This window comes from Chrysochloris asiatica, unplaced genomic scaffold (genome assembly GCF_000296735.1).
Source record: "Chrysochloris asiatica unplaced genomic scaffold, ChrAsi1.0 scaffold00122, whole genome shotgun sequence".
Taxonomy (NCBI): Eukaryota; Metazoa; Chordata; class Mammalia; order Afrosoricida; family Chrysochloridae; genus Chrysochloris; species Chrysochloris asiatica.
This window is the reverse complement of record NW_006408640.1, coordinates 5,149,999-5,169,048: the sequence shown is the minus strand read 5'-3', so window position 1 is coordinate 5,169,048 and position 19,050 is coordinate 5,149,999. Positions and strand designations below refer to the sequence as shown.

Here is a 19,050-nt window from a genome sequence, read left to right as displayed (position 1 = left end):
TTGTGCGTTTCCTCATAGTTTTAATGTTTTCATATTCTTCTTGGATTCTCATTCTCTTGGTATGCTATGAAGTGTTAATTTTCTTTGAGGTTGCCTTATGGTCCATTGAATTCTCTGTCCATTTAGTGCAGTCCGTTTTATCCTGTAATCTACCTGACCGTCTGGTTGTCTGGGTGTTCACCTTCTTTTGCATTGTACTTGTTTAGATCATAGCCTGCCCTCCCAGAGTCTCTGAGTTTGTTCTTATAGTTTTGATTTGTTATTATTTCTTCTTTCTGTTGACTTAATTCAGGGAGGTGCTGCCACGTACGTCAATCTCTGGTTGTTGTCTGTTCTTGTTGGTTCTCGGTCCACAGAACTCCCTTTAGGATGTTTTGTAGCGCAGGCTTGGCTTTGGTGAAGTCCCATAGCTTCTGTTTATCCTGGAATGTTTGATTACACCCTCATATTTGATTGGTAGCTTTGCTGGATAAAGGATTCTTGGTTGGCAGTATTTTTCTTGCAGGGTTTTTATATATATCTCCCCATTGCCTTCTCGCTTACACGGTTCCTGCTGAGAGATCTGTGCTTAGTCTGACTTGTTTGCCTTTGTATGTGATCCCTCTGTTTTCTCTTGCTGCATTCAGGAGCGTCTTCTTATCTTTGAGTTTGGAGAGCTTGACTATGATATGTCTTCGTGATTTTCTTTTGGGGTCCACCCTTCCTGGATTCTGTTGGGCTTCTTGAATTTCTATCTTTTCGCCCTTGAGGATGTTAGAGAAATTTTCTTCCGGTAGTTCTTCGACTATTTCCTCTGTGAACTTGTGTGACTCATTTTGTTCTGGAATGCCAATAATTCTTAGGTTATTCCTTTTCATGTTGTGCAACATGCATCTTAGACCTTCCTCTGAATTTTTTATCCTTTTTTGGGTTTGTTCTTTTATCTCAGTGGTATTGAGAGACCTGTCTTCCAGCTCACTGCTTCTTCCTTCCATCTTATCTGTTCTACTCCTTTGCCCTTTCAAAGAGTTTTCTATTTCTGCCATTTTGTTGTTGATTGTTTGGACCTCTTTTTGTAGGTTTTGGATTGTTACCAATGCTGTATCTATCTTGTTTGATTGTTCCTGTAGCGCTTTCTGACTTCTTCCTTATTTTTCTCAATTCCATCGTAAAGTGTTTTGAAACATTTTATGATCATTTTTCTGAATTCTTTCTCTTGCATTTCCAGGGCCTGCCCGCCTTCCAGAATGGAGTCCAGGTCTACTTCTAGGTCGTTTGTCTCAGATATTTATCCTTTTTTGGACATGTGCTGATATGGTCATTTGGTTTTGCTTCTTAGACATGTTTAATGTTTATCTGTGGCCCTTATACTTAAATGAGTATGTATTTTGGTACTTTTCTATGCTTTCTGATTGCTTCCAGGAAAATGTGATCAGGGTGTGGTCTTCCCTTTTCCCTCTTCTTATTGCTTAACTCAGAGTAACTTTCACAGGTGGTGCCTGTTTCCTTGGTATATGGCAGCTGGTATTGTTTCTTGCCCGGGTTTTGGTATTTTATAAGGTGTGATTGTAGCTTGGCTTTTTGGTAGTGGTTGCTGACTCTTCTCGTGTAATATAGGGGGACAAAGAGTCCTCCAAAAGCAGAAGGGAGGCCGTGTAGCAGCTAGACAACAGCAGTTGGGTAAAAAACAGAAACAAAATCAGCATCGGAAGCAAAAACAAAAATGGGTGAAATAGGGAAAAACGGAATGAAGAAGAAAAAATATATAAGAAAAAACCAGAAGAAAACAATGCAGCACCAGCGAAAACAAGACTAAATTTAGCAGTCTTTAATCACAAAAAAGGGAGAGTGGGACGGAGAATAAAAAGAGGAAGAAGAGAGAAAAAAGAAGGAAAAGAAAAAAAATATCTGTAGCTTAATATAAGTAGTTCTTTAATGTCCTAACTCTCTTTCAGTCACCTCTGCCCTACTCTCCCTACTGTTAGGTGCTGTTGAATCAATTCCGACCTGTAGCGTCCGTGTATAGGGGCTCCAAGGAGCGGCTGGTTAGTCTGAACCACCACCCTGCAGTTCAGAAGGCTTTGCAGTGTGGCATCTCAACCCACAGTGATATGCCGGGGCTCCTCTCAAACCAGTGAAGAAGATAAAAAGAAAAGAAAAAAAAAAAAGCAAACCAAATAGGACACACATCCGCTTCCCCCGTATAGGGTTTCTGCAGAGCGGCTGGTTAGCTTGAACCACCGACCTTGCAGTTCGAAAGGCTTTGCAGTGGTTTCTTAACCCACAGTGCTACGCCGAGACGCCGTTCAAACCAGTGAGGAAAAACCGACCAAATAGTCCGCGCATTTGCGTCTCCCGTATAGGTTTCCATGGAGCTGCTGGTTAGCTTGAACCACTGACCTTGCAGTTCAAAAGGCTTTATAGTGGTGCTTTAACCTACAACACTATGCCGGGACTCCTCTCAAACCAGCAAAAAAACAAAACAAAACAAAAAAAAAACCCAACCAAACTGCATGCACATCCATGTCTCCCCTATAAGGTTTCCGAGGAGCGGCTGGTGAGCTTGAACCACAGACCTTGCAGTTCAAAAGGCTTTACAGTGGCTCCTTAACCTGCCACGCTACGCCGGGACACCTCTCCAGTGAGAAAAAGCTGACCAAAGATAACGCACATTGGTGTCTCCCGTATAGGGTTTCCGAAGAGCGGCTGGTGAGCTTGAACCACTAACCTTGCAGTTTAAAAGGCTTTACAGTGGCTCCTTAACCCACTGTGCTATGCCGGGACACTTCTCCAACCAGTGAGAAAAAGCCGACCAAAGAGAACGCACATTGGTGTCTCCTGTATAGGGTTTTCGAAGAGTGGCTGGTGAGATTGAACCACCGACCTTGCAGTTCAAAAGGCTTTACAGTTGCACCTTAACCCACCGGGCTATGCCGGCTCAAACCAGTGAGAAAAAGCCGACCAAATAGAACGCACATCCGCATCTTCCAATCTTGCAGTTCAAAAGGTTTACAGTGACACCTTACCCCGCCATGCTACATCGGGACGCTTCTCTAACCAGTGAGAGAAAGCTGACCAATTGGAACGCGCATCCGCGTTTCCCATATAGGGTTTCCAGTGAGCGGCTGGTGAGCTTGAACCTCCGACCTTGCAGTTCAATAGGCTTTACAGTGGCACCTTAACCCACCTTGCTACGCCGGTACGCCTCTCCAACCAGTGAGAGAAAACCGACCAAATGGAACGCACATCTGCGTCTCCCGTATAGGGTTTCCCAGGAATGGCTGGTGAGTGTGAACCACCGACCTTGCAGTTCAAAAGTATTGGCTGTGCGGCGCCTTAACCCGCAGAGCTACACCAGGGCCCCTCTCAACCTAGTACAAAAAGGCCGACCAAATATGCATCTCAGCTTGGGCTGAGTTGTTGTGAGTTCCTGGCAGAGGAAACTGCCAGCGGTGAGGGTGGGTCTTGGCCACTAGGCTAAGCCCCTACCTATATTCACCAAATGTAGGTGGGCAAACCGTGAGCGCACCTATTACCGTACACCAAAGAAAAAATAAAATCGGACCCACACAAAATTGGCAGAGTATACTGTGCATCTTTTTTTTTTTCCTCTTTCTTTTCCAAGGTTACCGCAGGGGCTGCGTCTCTGCAGCTCCGTCTGGATCCGCCCAGAATGTGGCCTCAGGCCTCAGTGCCTGGCAGGCAAATCCAAAAGTACTCGATTTCCCACCTCAGCTCCAAATTCCACAGGCTATATGTTCTCAAACCTTTAAACTATTCCTATCTCTGTGGGTCCAAGCCTTGGAGCCCCGTCCTGCCTCTTTCTTGCCTGGAATTCCGAGTTATTGTTGACGGTGACCTTCACTACACCTTCACCCTAGCCGCCATCAAGCCCCGCCTCCTAAATTATAAATTTTGATCCTACTGAATTTTGGCCTCCAAAGTGAATGTGAAACCCTATTAAAAAAATAAATTCATAAACATACACAGCCAAAGTAGGAAGCTGACATTTGAAGTGAGAACAGGAGTGCAGGGGGAGTAAGCAATTTTTTAAACCATTAAAATTTAATGTGCACTTTTTGTGTATGTCTATTGTATGATTTTTTTTCTTCTTAAAATCATTAATCTTGTCCTTATAGTGATCGTTTTATATTTTTAGGAATAAAGGTTGGGGAGACTACACCTGACAAACTTTTCACTCTCATAGAAGTGGAATGTTTAGGTGCTTGTGTAAATGCACCAATGGTTCAAATAAATGACAACTACTATGTGAGTATTTCACTTAATATAAATTAAAATTACATGATAATTTTTAAAGACTATTTAAAAATATTTGAGTCCCTGTAGATTGTTTGAGTTATTTAGAGGAAACAGGATACGTATCCAGAAGTTTTTTAAAAATCACCATCCATAGACAAGGAAACCCTATATAGGGTTGCTATGTGTATGAATCAACTTGATGGCAATGGTTTGGGTTTGTGCAAGGCTTGAAGCCATTTCAGTGAGATTTAAAAGCTGCATGTACAGCAAATACAGATGATTGTGATAAAGACTTTGGTGCAATTAGGGGTTAATTGAATCATTTCGAAGTTTGGGCAAATTCATGTGACACTAAAATGGCCTAAAGGATGGTGGTGCCACACTCAAAGATGGTGGTCATTTGTGCTGCTTTGAATGTCGGGTGGTTCTCCACAGTCCTGTCAGTTGTACAGTTTCACACATCTGGCTTCTGAAAGGACTTTTTAAAGTCTTCGCTTCCAGGGCTTCAACCAGTGGAGAGCCACCCAAATTGTAAAAATTGGTCTGTCCCTGTTTTGCGTGGTTGGCCATGACAGAACTTGTTCAAAGGCCTACTTTAAAGGGCAAATAGGAGTTATTTGTAAGTTGGATATAACTTGAGGACACCCTGTGATTTGAATACAGATACGGAAAATCACTCTACCAACCACTAAGACTTACAGGTATGAACATTTTGCCACATTTATTTCACATATGGTCATTTAGAAGTAAGCAGCATATATCAGTGAGTCCCTCTCAACCACACTCAAAATTGTGTTCCCTTCTTTTCATCCCCAGAAATAACCACTACCATAAATTTAGTGTGTAGTCTGCCTGTACATGCATTTAAACTTATTATATGTCTTCAGCCATACTAGTATATAATATAAGGAGCTCTGGTAGCATAGTGGTTACGAGTAGGGCTGCTAACCTCAAGGTCAGCAGTTCGAAACTACTAGCTGTTCCAAGGGAGAAAGATGAGGCTTTCAACTCCCATAAAGATACACAGCCTTGGAAACCGTATGCAGGGTCGCTATGAGTTGAAACCTACTCCAGGGCACATCACTACCACCGCAGTATATATTGCTTATTTTAAACATTTTACAGAGGGGGTATCATGCTTCTATTGTAAGTAATTTTACCTAGATCTTACAAGTTTTGCTAAGTTATATATATATATATATATATTTAGTTAATTTAGTTCTAAATCCTTTTTAAACTGCATTTTTATTTCTTTGACCTTTGAGCTTTTTAGAAGTGTTGTACATATCTAAATGTATGGCATTTTCTAGGTTTTCTTTTTTTGAACTTGCTTACTATCTTAATTATAGTTTTCATTCTTTATGCCTTCTTAGCTCATAGTTCTTTTAAAATTTTTGTTTATATAAATTATCTGAGACCTGTGTTGAGAGTGGAATCTTTAACAAGGATTTGCTTTGTTTTTTTCTTGTTCCTGAAAGTACTACTAGTCCAGTACTAAATTATGCTAAATTAAATTGTGGCATACAATTTAAATTAAATTGTAATTTAATTTAAATTGTAAATTTAAATTGATTTTAAATTGTAAATTTAATTTACATTGTAAATTTAAATTGTATGCTAGAAGTTTATTGGGCAGTCTTAAGAGAGTTTTTAAAAGAAAATCCTGTCTCCTTACTTCTGCCCACAAATGCTCAACATTCCAGATGAGCAGCGGTCTTTGAGGAATAGTTTATTTCTGGTTTACTGTTACATGATGGGGTCTTAAGCTTACTGTGGTTTGAGTGGACTTCTTGGGTTTTGTCCACTGCTATTCTAGGCTACGAAATCCTGGGATCACGTGTGGTGAAGTGGGTTCCTTTATGTGGCCTTTTGCCTTCATTCTTTGGAAAAATAGTTTGAAAGATTATTTTCCCCTGTGCCCTGGTAAGGAGTTACTTTGGCCCTAGCTTTCTATCATAGAGAGTTTGTTACCTTTGTCCAAGCTGATTGACATTTCCTGGGTAAGTTGAAAACAGCAAGTGGTTTAATACTTCTGGGCTTCAGGCTGTGCAGTTATTGTTATGCACTTTGTCCATAGACTATACATGTGAAGTAACTGTATACTGTGAGAATTGTCTGTGGCCTACTGAGAAGGGATTGACTAGTTTGTGGACTTGGTAGGAAGGCTATGACTTAAAATTGACAAAATGTTGTAGATGTAAGCAGCCAGCCCTACAGAGGTTTCAGGCAGAAGAGGACAAGCAGGAAGAAGCAGAAAGGCGAAAAGACAAGAGAGAAGCAGAGATAAAAGGAGGCAAAATAAAATAAATCCCACTGCTGTCAAGTTGATTCTAACTCATAACAACCTGGAACCTCTAAAATAGCTTTAATACAAGACAGAGGCTGTAACAGTTGGACAACCCCCTGTGGCAGAGTCCATGGTGACAGGTGGCAGGGTTAAGAGGAGGCCTATCCTGAGATGGCTAAGAGGATGCCTGTTGTCTTCAGAGGTCTGAAATGATACTGAGAGGAGGACTGCACAGCCAAAGAGGAGTTGAGGGAGACTTTGCCTCCATGCTTCTTGATTCTGAGTTGTTACTTCCTTAATAAACCATATGACTATAAGTATGCTCTGTGAGTTCTGTGTAGCTATTGCAATGGATTACTAAATCCAGTTGAGAAATAAAGTGTGCCATGGGAGGGACAGCTGTTGTCAGAATTGATGAAAAGGTTGGAAAGTGGAGGGTTAGTGGTATCTGAGCACCATCTAGTTCATCTGAATTCCAGGTTGTGGAGGCTGGGATTCGCTTGGTCTGTAGGTCTTTTGGACTAATTGTTTCTTTGTGTTTAAGAATTTGTGTATTATTTTTTGCTCTGGTTGGAGAGCAGCCAAGAGTTCAGCTTAGATAGTAGCTCACAAGCTTTTAAATCTCAGTCGCTACTCACTAAAGTAGAATGTAGAACATTGTCTTTATACATGATGTTAATAAATGCAGGTCTTTTTTACTTCAAAGTACTATTCTTCACTATGTCTTAACAACAGCTCTTAGTGCATATTGCATTTACATTATTGTTAAGTGCCATCAAGTCAGTTTCCATCCATAGTGACCCTGTATGGGGTTTCCAAGGAATGATTGGTGACCCTGAACCACCAACCTTATGATTTGAATTGACCTTGTAGTCCAGTGCATTAACCCACAGGACTTCATTGCATTTAGTAGTATACATAATAAATAAAAGTTCTTCATTTGTTTCTACCTTGGTAACTCTTATAATTTAAGAAAGACAGACAGTAAATTAATTGGTATTAGGGTTTTATACAGATTTCAATCATAGGAAGTTAATTTTAATATGACTATTATAATTTTTTTCTTTTCTTCCCTAGGAGGACCTGACACCTAAGGATGTCGAAGAAATTATTGATGAGCTTAAAGCTGGCAAAATTCCTAAACCTGGGCCAAGGTATGTGTTTATTTATACCCCTAATTAGTCTTTCATGGAGTCCTGGTGTGGTGCTGTGGGTTAATGTGCTGGGCAGTAAAGTTGTTTGAACCTCAAGGTTGGTGGTTCAAGCTCATCAGCTGCTCCTTGGAAACCCCATACAGGATCACTATGGGTTGGTACAAACTCGACAGCACTTAGCAACAACAATTCGTCTTTCATGTTAATTTTGAAAATTTTATATGCTCAATTAATAGGAATTGGAAAGAGCCATGGATGATTATAAAAAATAAATCTAAAGAAAACTCATGTTTATCAGACTCTATCAGATGATCATCTATCTGCTTGAATATAGTTTATTCTGTTACAAGATTGACCTAAGTCAATTTCCCTGTAATTTCCACCTCTAAAGGTCTGGTTCTGACCATTAAACATAAGGTAATTTTAATACCTCTTCCAAATGACAGCTCTTTAGTTACTTGAAACAGCTATCTTGCTTGCCCCATAGCTTTCTCTCAGAGTATCAATAGGCCTTTAAGTGTTTTTCGTTTTATGACATCGTTCTGGTCTCCGTCCTCTACAGGCTTTTTAAAGTTGGCTAGTAAGTGAATGTCTTTAATGTGAAACTTAAAATTAATTATGAGTAATAAGAACTGAGAAATAAAAGCATTGTGGGACTGCTTATTTTGTTTCAGACCAAAAAATTACCATCTGGCATTGAGTAAATTCTTCATAGGGTTTTCTGTGGCTAATTTTTTGGATCATGACAAGCTATGGACAACATTGAGAAGTATGAGTATTCCAGAACCCTTAATTGTGCTCATGAAGAATCTGAACCTGGACCAAGAAGCAGTTGTTTGAACAAAACATGGGAATACTGAATGGTTTAATATTACAAAAGGTGTGCGACAAGGTTGTATTCTTTCAGCATACTTATTCAACCTGTATGCTGAGCAAATAATCAGAGAAGCTGGGTTCTATGAAGAAAAATGTGGCATCAGGATTGGAGGAAGACTCATGAACAACCTGCAATATGCAGATGATACAACCTTGCTTGCTAAAAGTAAAGAGAACTTAAAATACTTACTGGTGAAAATCAAAAAGCACAGCCTTTGGTATGGATTACATCTTAATGTAAAGAAAACAAAAATCCTGACCCACTGGACCAATAAACAACATTTGTATCAACAGAGAAAAGGTTGAAGTTGACAAATACTTCATTCTTCTTGGATCAACTATCAATGCTCACAGAAGCAGCAGTCCAGAAATCAAATGCCATATTTCATTATGCAAATCTGTTGCACAACACCTTTTTAAAGTGTTGTGAAGAGCAAAGATGTCATGAGGACTGAGGTGTGCCTGACCCAAGCCATGGTATTTTCAATAACCTCATATGGATGCGAAGCTGGACAGTGAATAAGAAAGACCGTAGAAGAATTTATGCTTTTGAGTTATGGTGTTGGAGGAGAACACTGAAAGTGCCAAGGGCTGCCAAAAGAACCAACAGATTCGTTTTGGAAGAAGTGTAGCCAGAGTGCTTCTTGGAGGCCAAGATGGCCAAACTTCATCTCTCATACTTCAGACATATTGTCAGGAGGGGCCAGTCGCTGGAGAAAGATATCAGATTTGGTAAGGTGGAGAGTCAGAGAAAAAGAGGAAGACCCCCAATGAGATGGATTGGCCAAGTGGCAGCATGGATGGACTCAAGCATATCAATAGTAGTGAGTTTGGCCCAGGATCAGGCAGTGTTTTGTTCTGCTGTGCGTAAGGTCACTACGAGTTGGTACCGACTTGATGGCACCTAACAACAACAACAATTTTTTGGAAGTGAGTCACCAGGCCTTTCTTCCAAGGTACCTCTGGGTACAATTGAACTTCCAACCTTTCAGATAGCATGATAGCAGTGTGAGGACATTAACTATTAGGTAATATGAACTTACTTAAAAATCTCTGGAGGCCTGAAAATAAGCTGAAGTTTGAAAATACTTTGGACTTTTGGGGATGGAAAGTGGGTTTATACTTGGAGCAAGAATAAGTAGAGGATTGAACCACTGTCTAAGAAAGATATGGTCATGTTAACAAGTGACAAAAAGTTTCACGTCATTTGCCTCCATAGAATATGATTTTTCACAGTGGTAATGTTTTTGTTAGGTGTCATCGATTGGTTCTGATTCATAGCGGCCCTGTGCACAACAGAATAAGACACTGCCCAGTCTTCCACCATCGTTATAATTGTTGTTACGCATGAACCCATTGCTACTGCCAGTGGTGCCAATCCCATCTCGTTTGGGGGTTTTTCTGTCTTTATTATTGACCCTCCTGATAACATGTCTGAAACATGAGAGATGAAGTCTCACAATCTGGTTTCTAAGGAACAGTCTGGCTATACTTCTTCCAACAAGATTTGTTTGATGTTTTGAATATTCTTTTCCAACACCATAACTCAAATCCATCAATTCTTCTATAGTCTTCTTTATTAATTGTCTAACTTTCACATGCATATGGCGCTATTGAAAATACTTTGACTTAGGTCAGGTGTACCTCAGTCCTCAATCTGATATATTTTTGCTCTTGAACACTTTAAAGAGGTCTTATGCAGCAGTTTTGCCTAATTCAGTGAATTGTTTGATTTTTTGACTGCTGTTTCCAGGATTTTTGATTGTGGATCCATGTAAAATGAAGTCTTTAACAACTTCAATCTCTTTTCCCATTTATCATGATGTTATTTACTGGTCTGGTTGTGAGGATTTTGTTTTCTTTACATTGAGGTAACAACCCATATTGAAGACTGTGGTCTTTGATCTTCATCACTATTTTAAGCCCACTTCCAGCAAGCAAGTTGCATTGTCTGCATATTGCAGGTTGTGAATGAGTCTTCCTCCAATCTTGAGTTCACTTTTTTCTTCACATAATCAATTTCTTGGATTGTTTGCATAGCATACAGATGAAGTATGGTAAAAGAATACAACCATGGTTTGCACACCTTTCCTGATTTCAAACCATTCAGTATCCCCTTACTCAGTATGAATGACTGCCTCTTGGTCTATGTACAGGTTCCAGGAAATGTTCCCCATCTCCTTCCAGAAAAAAACCAGTGTAGTCCAAGAAGCTGAAGAACTAGAAAGAGAGTCAGCTTCAAGTCAATTCAATTTTATAGGCTCAAGTATGTTTCTTAGAAACAAAGTATGTTTCTTAGAAAAGTACTCATAGGAGACAGTTTTCATTTACTAAATTTAAGTTACCTTGGATTAACCTTATTTTGTCATTAGTTTGTGTTATCAGTTGGCCAGAAGAATGGATGAGCTGCTATTCTAGATCACAAACTACAGAACCCACTTAACGTCCTCTGTGCTAGTCATTAAATTTCAGAAAATGATTCTTTATTTAAAAAATTAGGAAAAATATTTTTAAAATAAGGGAATATAAAACAATAGTTGTTTTTACCCACTGGAATATTGTTGTTGTTGTTAAGTGACCCTTTATAAGGTTTCCAAGGAGTGACTGGTGGGTTTGAACTGACCATGTTGTTATCAGTCCAATGTTTATGGCACACCAACATAGTCATTTAAACCTAAAAATACTCTTACATTTGATTTACACTGATAATTTAAAACTCTCAATTTTTGGGTAATTTGTTTTAATATCTCAAGTGCAGATTTCCTTGTGAAATTAGCTTGTATTCTGTAGATGTTCTTCTGATTACATTCTGTAGTCTTAATTTGTAGTTTCAAACCTCCTATTACCCTTCTTTTAAACTCTGTGATTTAAGAATTACAACATTAATCCAACAGTAATCTACTGCCATTGAAATACACAGTAGTTTGTCTGCTATCTTACATATATACAGAGAGAGGTTTACATCAAACACAGTTTTTAAAATGCTGTCTAGTTGGTTCTGTCTTATAATGACCCTTTATACGGTTTCCAAGGAGTAGCTGGAATGATCTGCTCTGTGAAACTTTACTCAAAAAAAAAAAAAAAAAAAAAACAGACATAGTTACCCACCCACTCCATACAGAGTAGACAGGGATGGTCAACTTGGACATTGGCTACCCAAAATGGGGGGCGGGGAGTGGCTTACAAGCTTTCAAGAGGGAGCCTAGATCCAGAGGGCGTGGAGGAAGGTAGAATCTCCACTGAATAGTATCGTATCTGTCTGGGCGGGACTGATGAAAGGAGATGGGGATAGGTCTCTTGTGATACAATAGTGAATAATTGTTATCAGGACTGACTGTGAGGGTTGGAAATGTAAAGGTAGAAGTTTTGTAGCAAAAGGAGGGGAGAAGAGCCGAGAGCAGGACCGTACCTAGAGAAGCAGTGACGCCAGAGATGGAGGCAGAGACGATTTCGTGGAGAGATGGAGCAGGGGACTTGAGACACAGAGATGGAGAGGGGCTGTGTGCTGATGACCAGGTGCCAGGCTTGTAGTGTATACCCTTTGGTTGGTTGATGATGCATAGAGGGGATTTTAACCATGGCAATGAAACGATATACTATAGGATGAATAAAGCTAATATTCTCCCATGTAAACTATCACATAATTCACAATAAAACATTAAAAAAAAAAAAAAAGAGACCAACACCACTCATCTGTGAGTTTGTTGCACTGTGGTGGCTTGCATGTTGCTGTGATTCTGGAAGCTATGTCATGGTATTTAAAATATCAGCAGGGTCATTCACAGTGCATACGTTTCAGCTGAGCTTCTTCCTGATGAAGATGTCTAGGAAGAAGTAGTGATGGGAGTGCTTCGAATATTTAGTCACTGAAAACTTAATGAATAGCAATGGAACACTGTCAGCACCAGAATATTGAATATTGAAACATGATGAAGAATACTAAGAAATTGTCAGATATAGTGCCAGAAGATGAGCCCCTCAACTTGGAAGGAACTCAAAATATGACTGGGGAAAAGCTACTTTCTCAAAGTAGAGTTCACCATGATGACGCTAATGGAAAAAAGCCTTCGGGACCTTCACTTACTGATGATGGGGCACAACTCAAAATGAAGAAAATGGCTTTAAACATCCATTAATAATTGGATTGTGAAATGTACGAAGTATGAATTGCATAAGATTTGATATCCTAGGCATTAGTGAACTAAAATGGATTAGTATTGGCCATTTTGAATTTGTGACAATCACATACATGGTTTACTATGTCGGGAATGACAAAATGAAGTGGAGTGGTGTTGCAGTCATCATCAAAGAGAGTATATCAAGATCTGTCTTGAAGTACAATGCTGTCTGTAATAAGATAATATCCATATGCCTTCAAGGAAGACCAGTTATGGCTATGATTCAAATTTATGCACCAACCACTAAAGACAGTGATAATGAAATTGAAGAATTCTACCAGCTTCTTCAGTGTGAAGTTGTTCTAACATGCAATCAAGGTATATTGATAATTACTGGTGACTGGAATGCAAAGGTTAGAAACAAACAGGAAGGTCCAGTAGTTATATAATGTGACCTTGCTGATAGAAACAATTGATGGAGATCACATGATAAGAGATTTACAAGACAAATAACTTTTTCATTACAAATACTTTTTTAAAATAACATAAAAAACAATAGCGGAACACACAGAAATCAAATTGATTACATCTGTTAAAAGAGAGGGTGGCAAAGTTCCATATCATCAATCAAAACAAGGCCAGGGGCAGACTGTGAAATAGACCATCAACTGCTCATATACTAGTTCAGACTGAAGCTTAAGAAAATGAAAACAAGTCCGCGAGAGTCAAAATATGACCTTGAACATATCCCAACTGAATTTAGAGATCATCTGAAGAACAGATTTGATGCATTAGACACTAAAGCCTGAAATTCAAATGAGTTGTGGGATGACATAATGAACATCACACAGGAAGAAAGCAAAAAGTAATTAAGACATGAAAAAAGGAAAAGAACAAAATGAATGTCAGGAGAGACTCTGAAACTTGCACTCCAGCAAAGAAATTCTAAAGTAAATGGAAGAAATGAGGAGGTAAAAGAGCTGAGCAGAAAATTTCAAACGGAAGCTTGGGAAGACAAAGTCAAATATTATAATGAAATATACAAAAAACCTGTTTTATGGAACCAGAAGGAAAGACATGCTCAGCATTTGTCAAGCTGAGGGAACTTAAGAAAAAATTCAAGCCTCGATTTGCAATATAAGGTCATAGAGACCTTATGCACAGCAGAACGAAACACTGCCTGATCCTGGGCCATCCTCACTTTTGTTGCCACGCTTGAGTCCATCGATGCTGCCACTTGGCCAGTCCATCTCGTTGGATTAGGTGTCATCAAGGATTTGATGACACTTAACATCAACAAGACTACAGTTCCAGAATGAATGTTAATAGATAAGTAGTCAGTAAAGTTAATTTTTTTATTTTTTATACCAAAAGTAGGGACAATGGTTGGTATATCTCAACGCTATTGAAAAAATTAATACTAATATTTTAAAGTAAATCAGCTTATCTATATAAAGTGGAGTTCTGGTGTGACACTGTGTGTTAGTGCACTGGATTGCAAAGTCGTTTTGAACTGCAGGGGTGGCAGTTCAAGCTCACCAGGTGCTCTTTGTAAACCCTATACAGACAGGGTTGCTATGGGTTGGAACTGACTCAATGGCACTTAAAAACATCTATATAAAGTACTTGTTTTAGCCACTAAAATTTTATAAAAAGTCAGTTTTTTAATGTAAATGAGTTAAAAAGATGAATGTACATTTAAGTGTTAAAGTGGCTGAATAACTAGATTTACCTTTGAATTCTAATGAAGAGCGCAAGATAATTGACGTTGTGTTGTTGTGAAGTGCTGTCAAGTTGGTTCCGACCCATAGCAGCCCTGTATAGGGTTTCTGAGGAGCAGCTGGTGAGCTTGAAATGCCAACCTTGCAGTTCAAACAGCTTTGCAGTCTGGTGCATTAACCCACAGCGCCACACCAGGACTCAAAGATAATAGATACATCAGTTTACTATTGTTGTTGTTGTGAAGTGCCATCAAGTCGATTCTGACCCATAGCAACCCTGTATAGGGTTTCCAAGGAGCAGCTGGTGAACTTGAACTGCCAACCTTGCAGTTCAAACAACTTGCAGTCTGATGCATTAGCCCACAGCACCACACCAGGACTCCAGATTACTATTAAGTTATTAAAGTTATTTCCATATATAAAATTCCATAATCCTTTGAAGAGCTGAGCTCAGGCAAAATACATGGTTTGTTGTTGTTATGTTGTTAAGAACCTAGGAATTCAGCCTATCGAGCAATTGTGCTATGTCCAGTAGGGTCGCTATGAGTTGGAATTAACTTGAAGGCAACAGGTTTTTTGTTTTTGTTTTTCGCCCTTTTTAGTTGTTGTTCTTGTTATGTGCTGTGGAGTCGGTTCCGACTCATAGCGACCCTGTACAGGGTTTCCGAGGCTGTACATTTTTATGGGAGCAGAAAGCCTCATCTTTCTCCTGTGGAACAGCTGGTAGTTTCGAACTGCTGACCTTGCGGGTTCACAGCCCGATTCGTAACCACTATGCTACCAGAGCTCCTTTTTGGTAGGGAGCCTACTAATTTGGAAATAGTCATATCTATTGAAGTAGAGGGAGGTTGGTGGCTCCATAGGATAAGCACTGGACAGTGAACCACAGGGTCGAACCACAAGGTAGAGCCCGCCAGCTGCTCCACAGGAGAAAGATTAGGCTTTCTGCTCCCATAAAGATTTTAAGTCTCAGAAACCCTATAAAGGGTTGCTATGAGTTTAACTGACTCAACTGAACAACAGCATTCAAGTGAATGATAGAGGGCTTAGGATATTCTTGGAATGTTCAGCTTTGAAGTTACTTCTAAAGAAAGTATTTATATCACTTTCCAATCTGACATTTGATCAAGAATGACATTTTGAGCATAGAAATTTGATAATCGTAGTAGTAGCTGAGCTTAAACCACAGGGAAGGTCATCCCAAATAAATTTATTTCAGTATTTCATTGATAGTCAAAGAGTGCATCTTTGTTACTAGGTAATGTTAAAAAAAAAAAAAAAAATTACTAATCCAACTGCTCTTATTTGTTTGTTGTTGTTTTAAGTTTAATATAATTTTGCAATTTGCCCTACAAAATTTTAGGCTCTTTAACAAATAAGTAGTACAAAGTGATTGCTATCAGGTTTTTAGCATTAGCAAATAGCCTTATAATCCAAATATATTAACTAATTTCTGACTTTGTAGGCATTCTTCATTAAAATATATTACTTGATTATTTATATCATGTACTATATATTCGCTTGAAAGACTGCAGTGGGTAAGTCAGAAACTACTGTTAACAAATCATAGTCAACTTTATTAAACAAAAATAGCAAAGTATGAAGCTATTGTTCCTTGACATATCCTCCATCTAGGTCTATACATTTCTGAGGCAGTGCTTTCCTCTTTCTGACCCTTCCCTAAAGAATTCTGTGCTCTTCGAGTCATGCCACATCAAAATGGCAACTTTGAAATATTCAAGGAACACAAATTGCGTCCTTTTCAAATGTTCTTTGCGTTTTGGGAACAAAGAAAGTCTGAAGGGACAAGATCAGGGCTGAAGGGTGAATGGAGTATAGTTTCCCAGTGAAGTTTTCAATAGGACAGCCTACAAAGTGAGAAAGTGCATTGTCATGATGGAAAAAAAACAACTCACAACTTTCCTTGCCTTTTTTTCACCAAAGTAGCTTTCTGTTTCATCAGACTTCTTCACATTAAGCCCCAGTGATCGTCCTACTTTTTAAAGACCATTCTGGCTATACTACTTCCAAAACACACTTGTTATTGCAGTCTATGGTCCATTCAGTATTCTTCGCAGCACCATAATTCTAATGTGTCAGTTGTTCTTTGTTCTTCCTTATTGTCCAGTTGTGCATGCAGATGAAGAAGTTGAAAATAACCTGGCTTGGTTCAGGTGCACATTAGTCTTCAAAGTGACATCTTTACTTTTTAATACTTTAAAGAGAGCTTTTGCAGCAGCTTTGCCCAGTGCAATACTGATTTCCTGATTGTTGCTCCCATGACTGATGATTGTGGATTTGAGGAAAATGAAATCATTTTCAACTTCAACCTTATTGGCCCAGTTATGAAGATTTTTGTTTTATGTTGAAGTGCAATACATATTAAAGACTGTATTCTTTGGTCTTCATCAGTAAGTGCTTCAAGTTCTTTTTGCTTTCAGTATGCAAGGTTGTGTCATAGTCATACTGCAGATTATTAATAAGTATGATTATTAATAAGTATGATGAAAGGATATAGCCCTTTCCTGATATGATAACTTTTGTAGTATTTGTAGTATCCTCTTGGCTTGGAATAAAAAAGGTTTGAAATGAGTAAGTCATTGTTGTTGTTGTTGTTAAGTGCCGTCGAGTCGGTTCCGACCCATAGCGACCCTGTACAGGGTTTCCGAGGGTGTAAATCTTTACGGGAGTAGAAAGCCTCATCTTTCTCCCGCGGAGCGGCTGGTAGTTTCGAACCGCTGACCTTAAGGTTCGCAGCCCGATTCGTAACCACTACGCTACCAGAGCTCCTTAGTCTTGCAAAAATCTTGCCAATTCCCAATGTCATTTCTGTCACCATGGCTATGTTTTCCAACTACTGATCCTTTTTCACTTCTAACTTTCACATTATAATCACCACTAATTATCAATGTATCGTGAATGCATGTCTGATCAATTTCAGGATGTAGCAGTTGGTAAGATTCTTCAATTTCATCTTTGGCATTAGTGGTTGGTGCATAAGTATGAATAATAGTCAAGTTACTTTGTCTTCCCAGTAGTTGTATGGACATTATCCAACACTGCACTTCATGATAGCCCTTGAAATGTTCTTTTGAACAGTGAATGTGACACCATTTCTATTCAGATGTTTGATAATATATAGGAAGTTTTCATTGGTTTGCTTGCTGTATACTCCACCATATTCGTACTTGTGTTTGCATGAAAGGTAAACACTGATTTAACAAATAGTCTCTTATAAAGTCATATATTTGTGGGATATATATACACATATATATATCCCACAAATATATATATATATCCCACTCTTCCTTCCTTACCCATTGAGCCTGTGTCTCAATCCAGAACACTATTGTCCCAAGGTTGTGTATATATCAGTATTAACCTCTATCCCCTTTAGCCCATGGATACCTCTCCTTGTGTCTTCACCTATTTTTATTATTCCACTGCCACCCTCCCCATTCTTGTATATGTCCTCCTGGTCACTTGAGTTTTTCAGAAATGCGTCTCCAGGTTCAAGATAGCCCCAGTTTGAAAGCTCCTTTGAAACCTGCCCACCATGGCCTGCTCAGTTTATATTTGGAATACTGGTGGCATAACTTCCAACATCAGAGCAATATGCAAACTACCTGCAATGAGAAGCTGATAGATAAGTGGTGGCTAATGAATTAGTGAGTGAATTACTCTTCCCTTTCTGCTATCCCTGGTAACTGTCAAAGAATGTTTCTTTTAGTATGGATTCCTTTTCTTAAGCTTTCACAATAATGGTCTAATACATTATTTGCCCTTTTGTGATTAATCTCACTCAGCATGATGTCCTCCAGTTTCATGCATGTTATGAGGTGTTTTACAGATTTATTGTTACTCTTCAAGTTTGCATAGTACTCAGTTGTGTGTATATACCAAACTTTGTTTATCCATTCTTCCACTGAAGGGCACTTAGGCTTTCTCCATCTTTTTGCTGTTGTGAATAGTGCTGTGATGAACATGGTGTGACACCATTCCTGTTCAATTTGTCACTCACGGAATAGTAGACTATGATTGTCTGATTCAGAATGGTCAATTCCAGTCCATTTCAGATCACTAATGCCTAGGATATTGATCCTTGTGTTCCTTTTTATTTTTGACAATTTTTAAGTTTTCTGAAGGCATACTTTGTACATTCCATGCTCTGATTATAAATGGTTGTTTGTGGGTGATTAATTTTTAGTCTTTCCTAATCAGCAAGTGTTTCTCTGCTATTCCTAGAGTTTTCAGTGACTAGCAATTCGGAAGTAGTTTGTGACTCTTTCTTCCTAATCTGTCTTTGTCTGGAAGCTCATCTGAAACCTGTCCACCATGGGTGACCCTGCCAGTTATTTAAAATACCGATGACATAGCCCTCAGAATCACAGCAACTCAAGCCACCACAGCACGACAGACAGACGAGTGGTGGCTGTTTGGTTTTATGTTGATACTGTCACTTTAAATTTCCATGTCAATCCTGATGCAATCAAGATACAATCAAGATATTCTCTCCTGATACCATCAGTCCTAATACAATCAAGATGTTCTCTCCCAAGATAGCGGAAAGAAAGACAAGAAAGAAGGAAAAGGTCAAAATGGATGTCAGAGGAGACTCTGAAACTTGCTCTACAGCGTAGAGAAGCTAAAGCAAA

At 39.0% G+C, this 19,050-nt stretch overlaps 1 protein-coding gene across 1 annotated transcript in view; it reads left to right on the top strand.

Moving 5' to 3' along the window:
• The window catches only part of LOC102834329 (NADH dehydrogenase [ubiquinone] flavoprotein 2, mitochondrial-like), a 69,937-nt gene that overhangs the window by 41,028 nt on the left and 9,859 nt on the right, over nt 1-19,050 (top strand). Inside the window, exons 7-8 of the mRNA XM_006868712.1 lie at nt 4,139-4,248; nt 7,604-7,680. Of these exons, the coding sequence (XP_006868774.1) occupies nt 4,139-4,248; nt 7,604-7,680 (187 nt within the window). The remainder of the gene's footprint in view (nt 1-4,138; nt 4,249-7,603; nt 7,681-19,050) is intronic.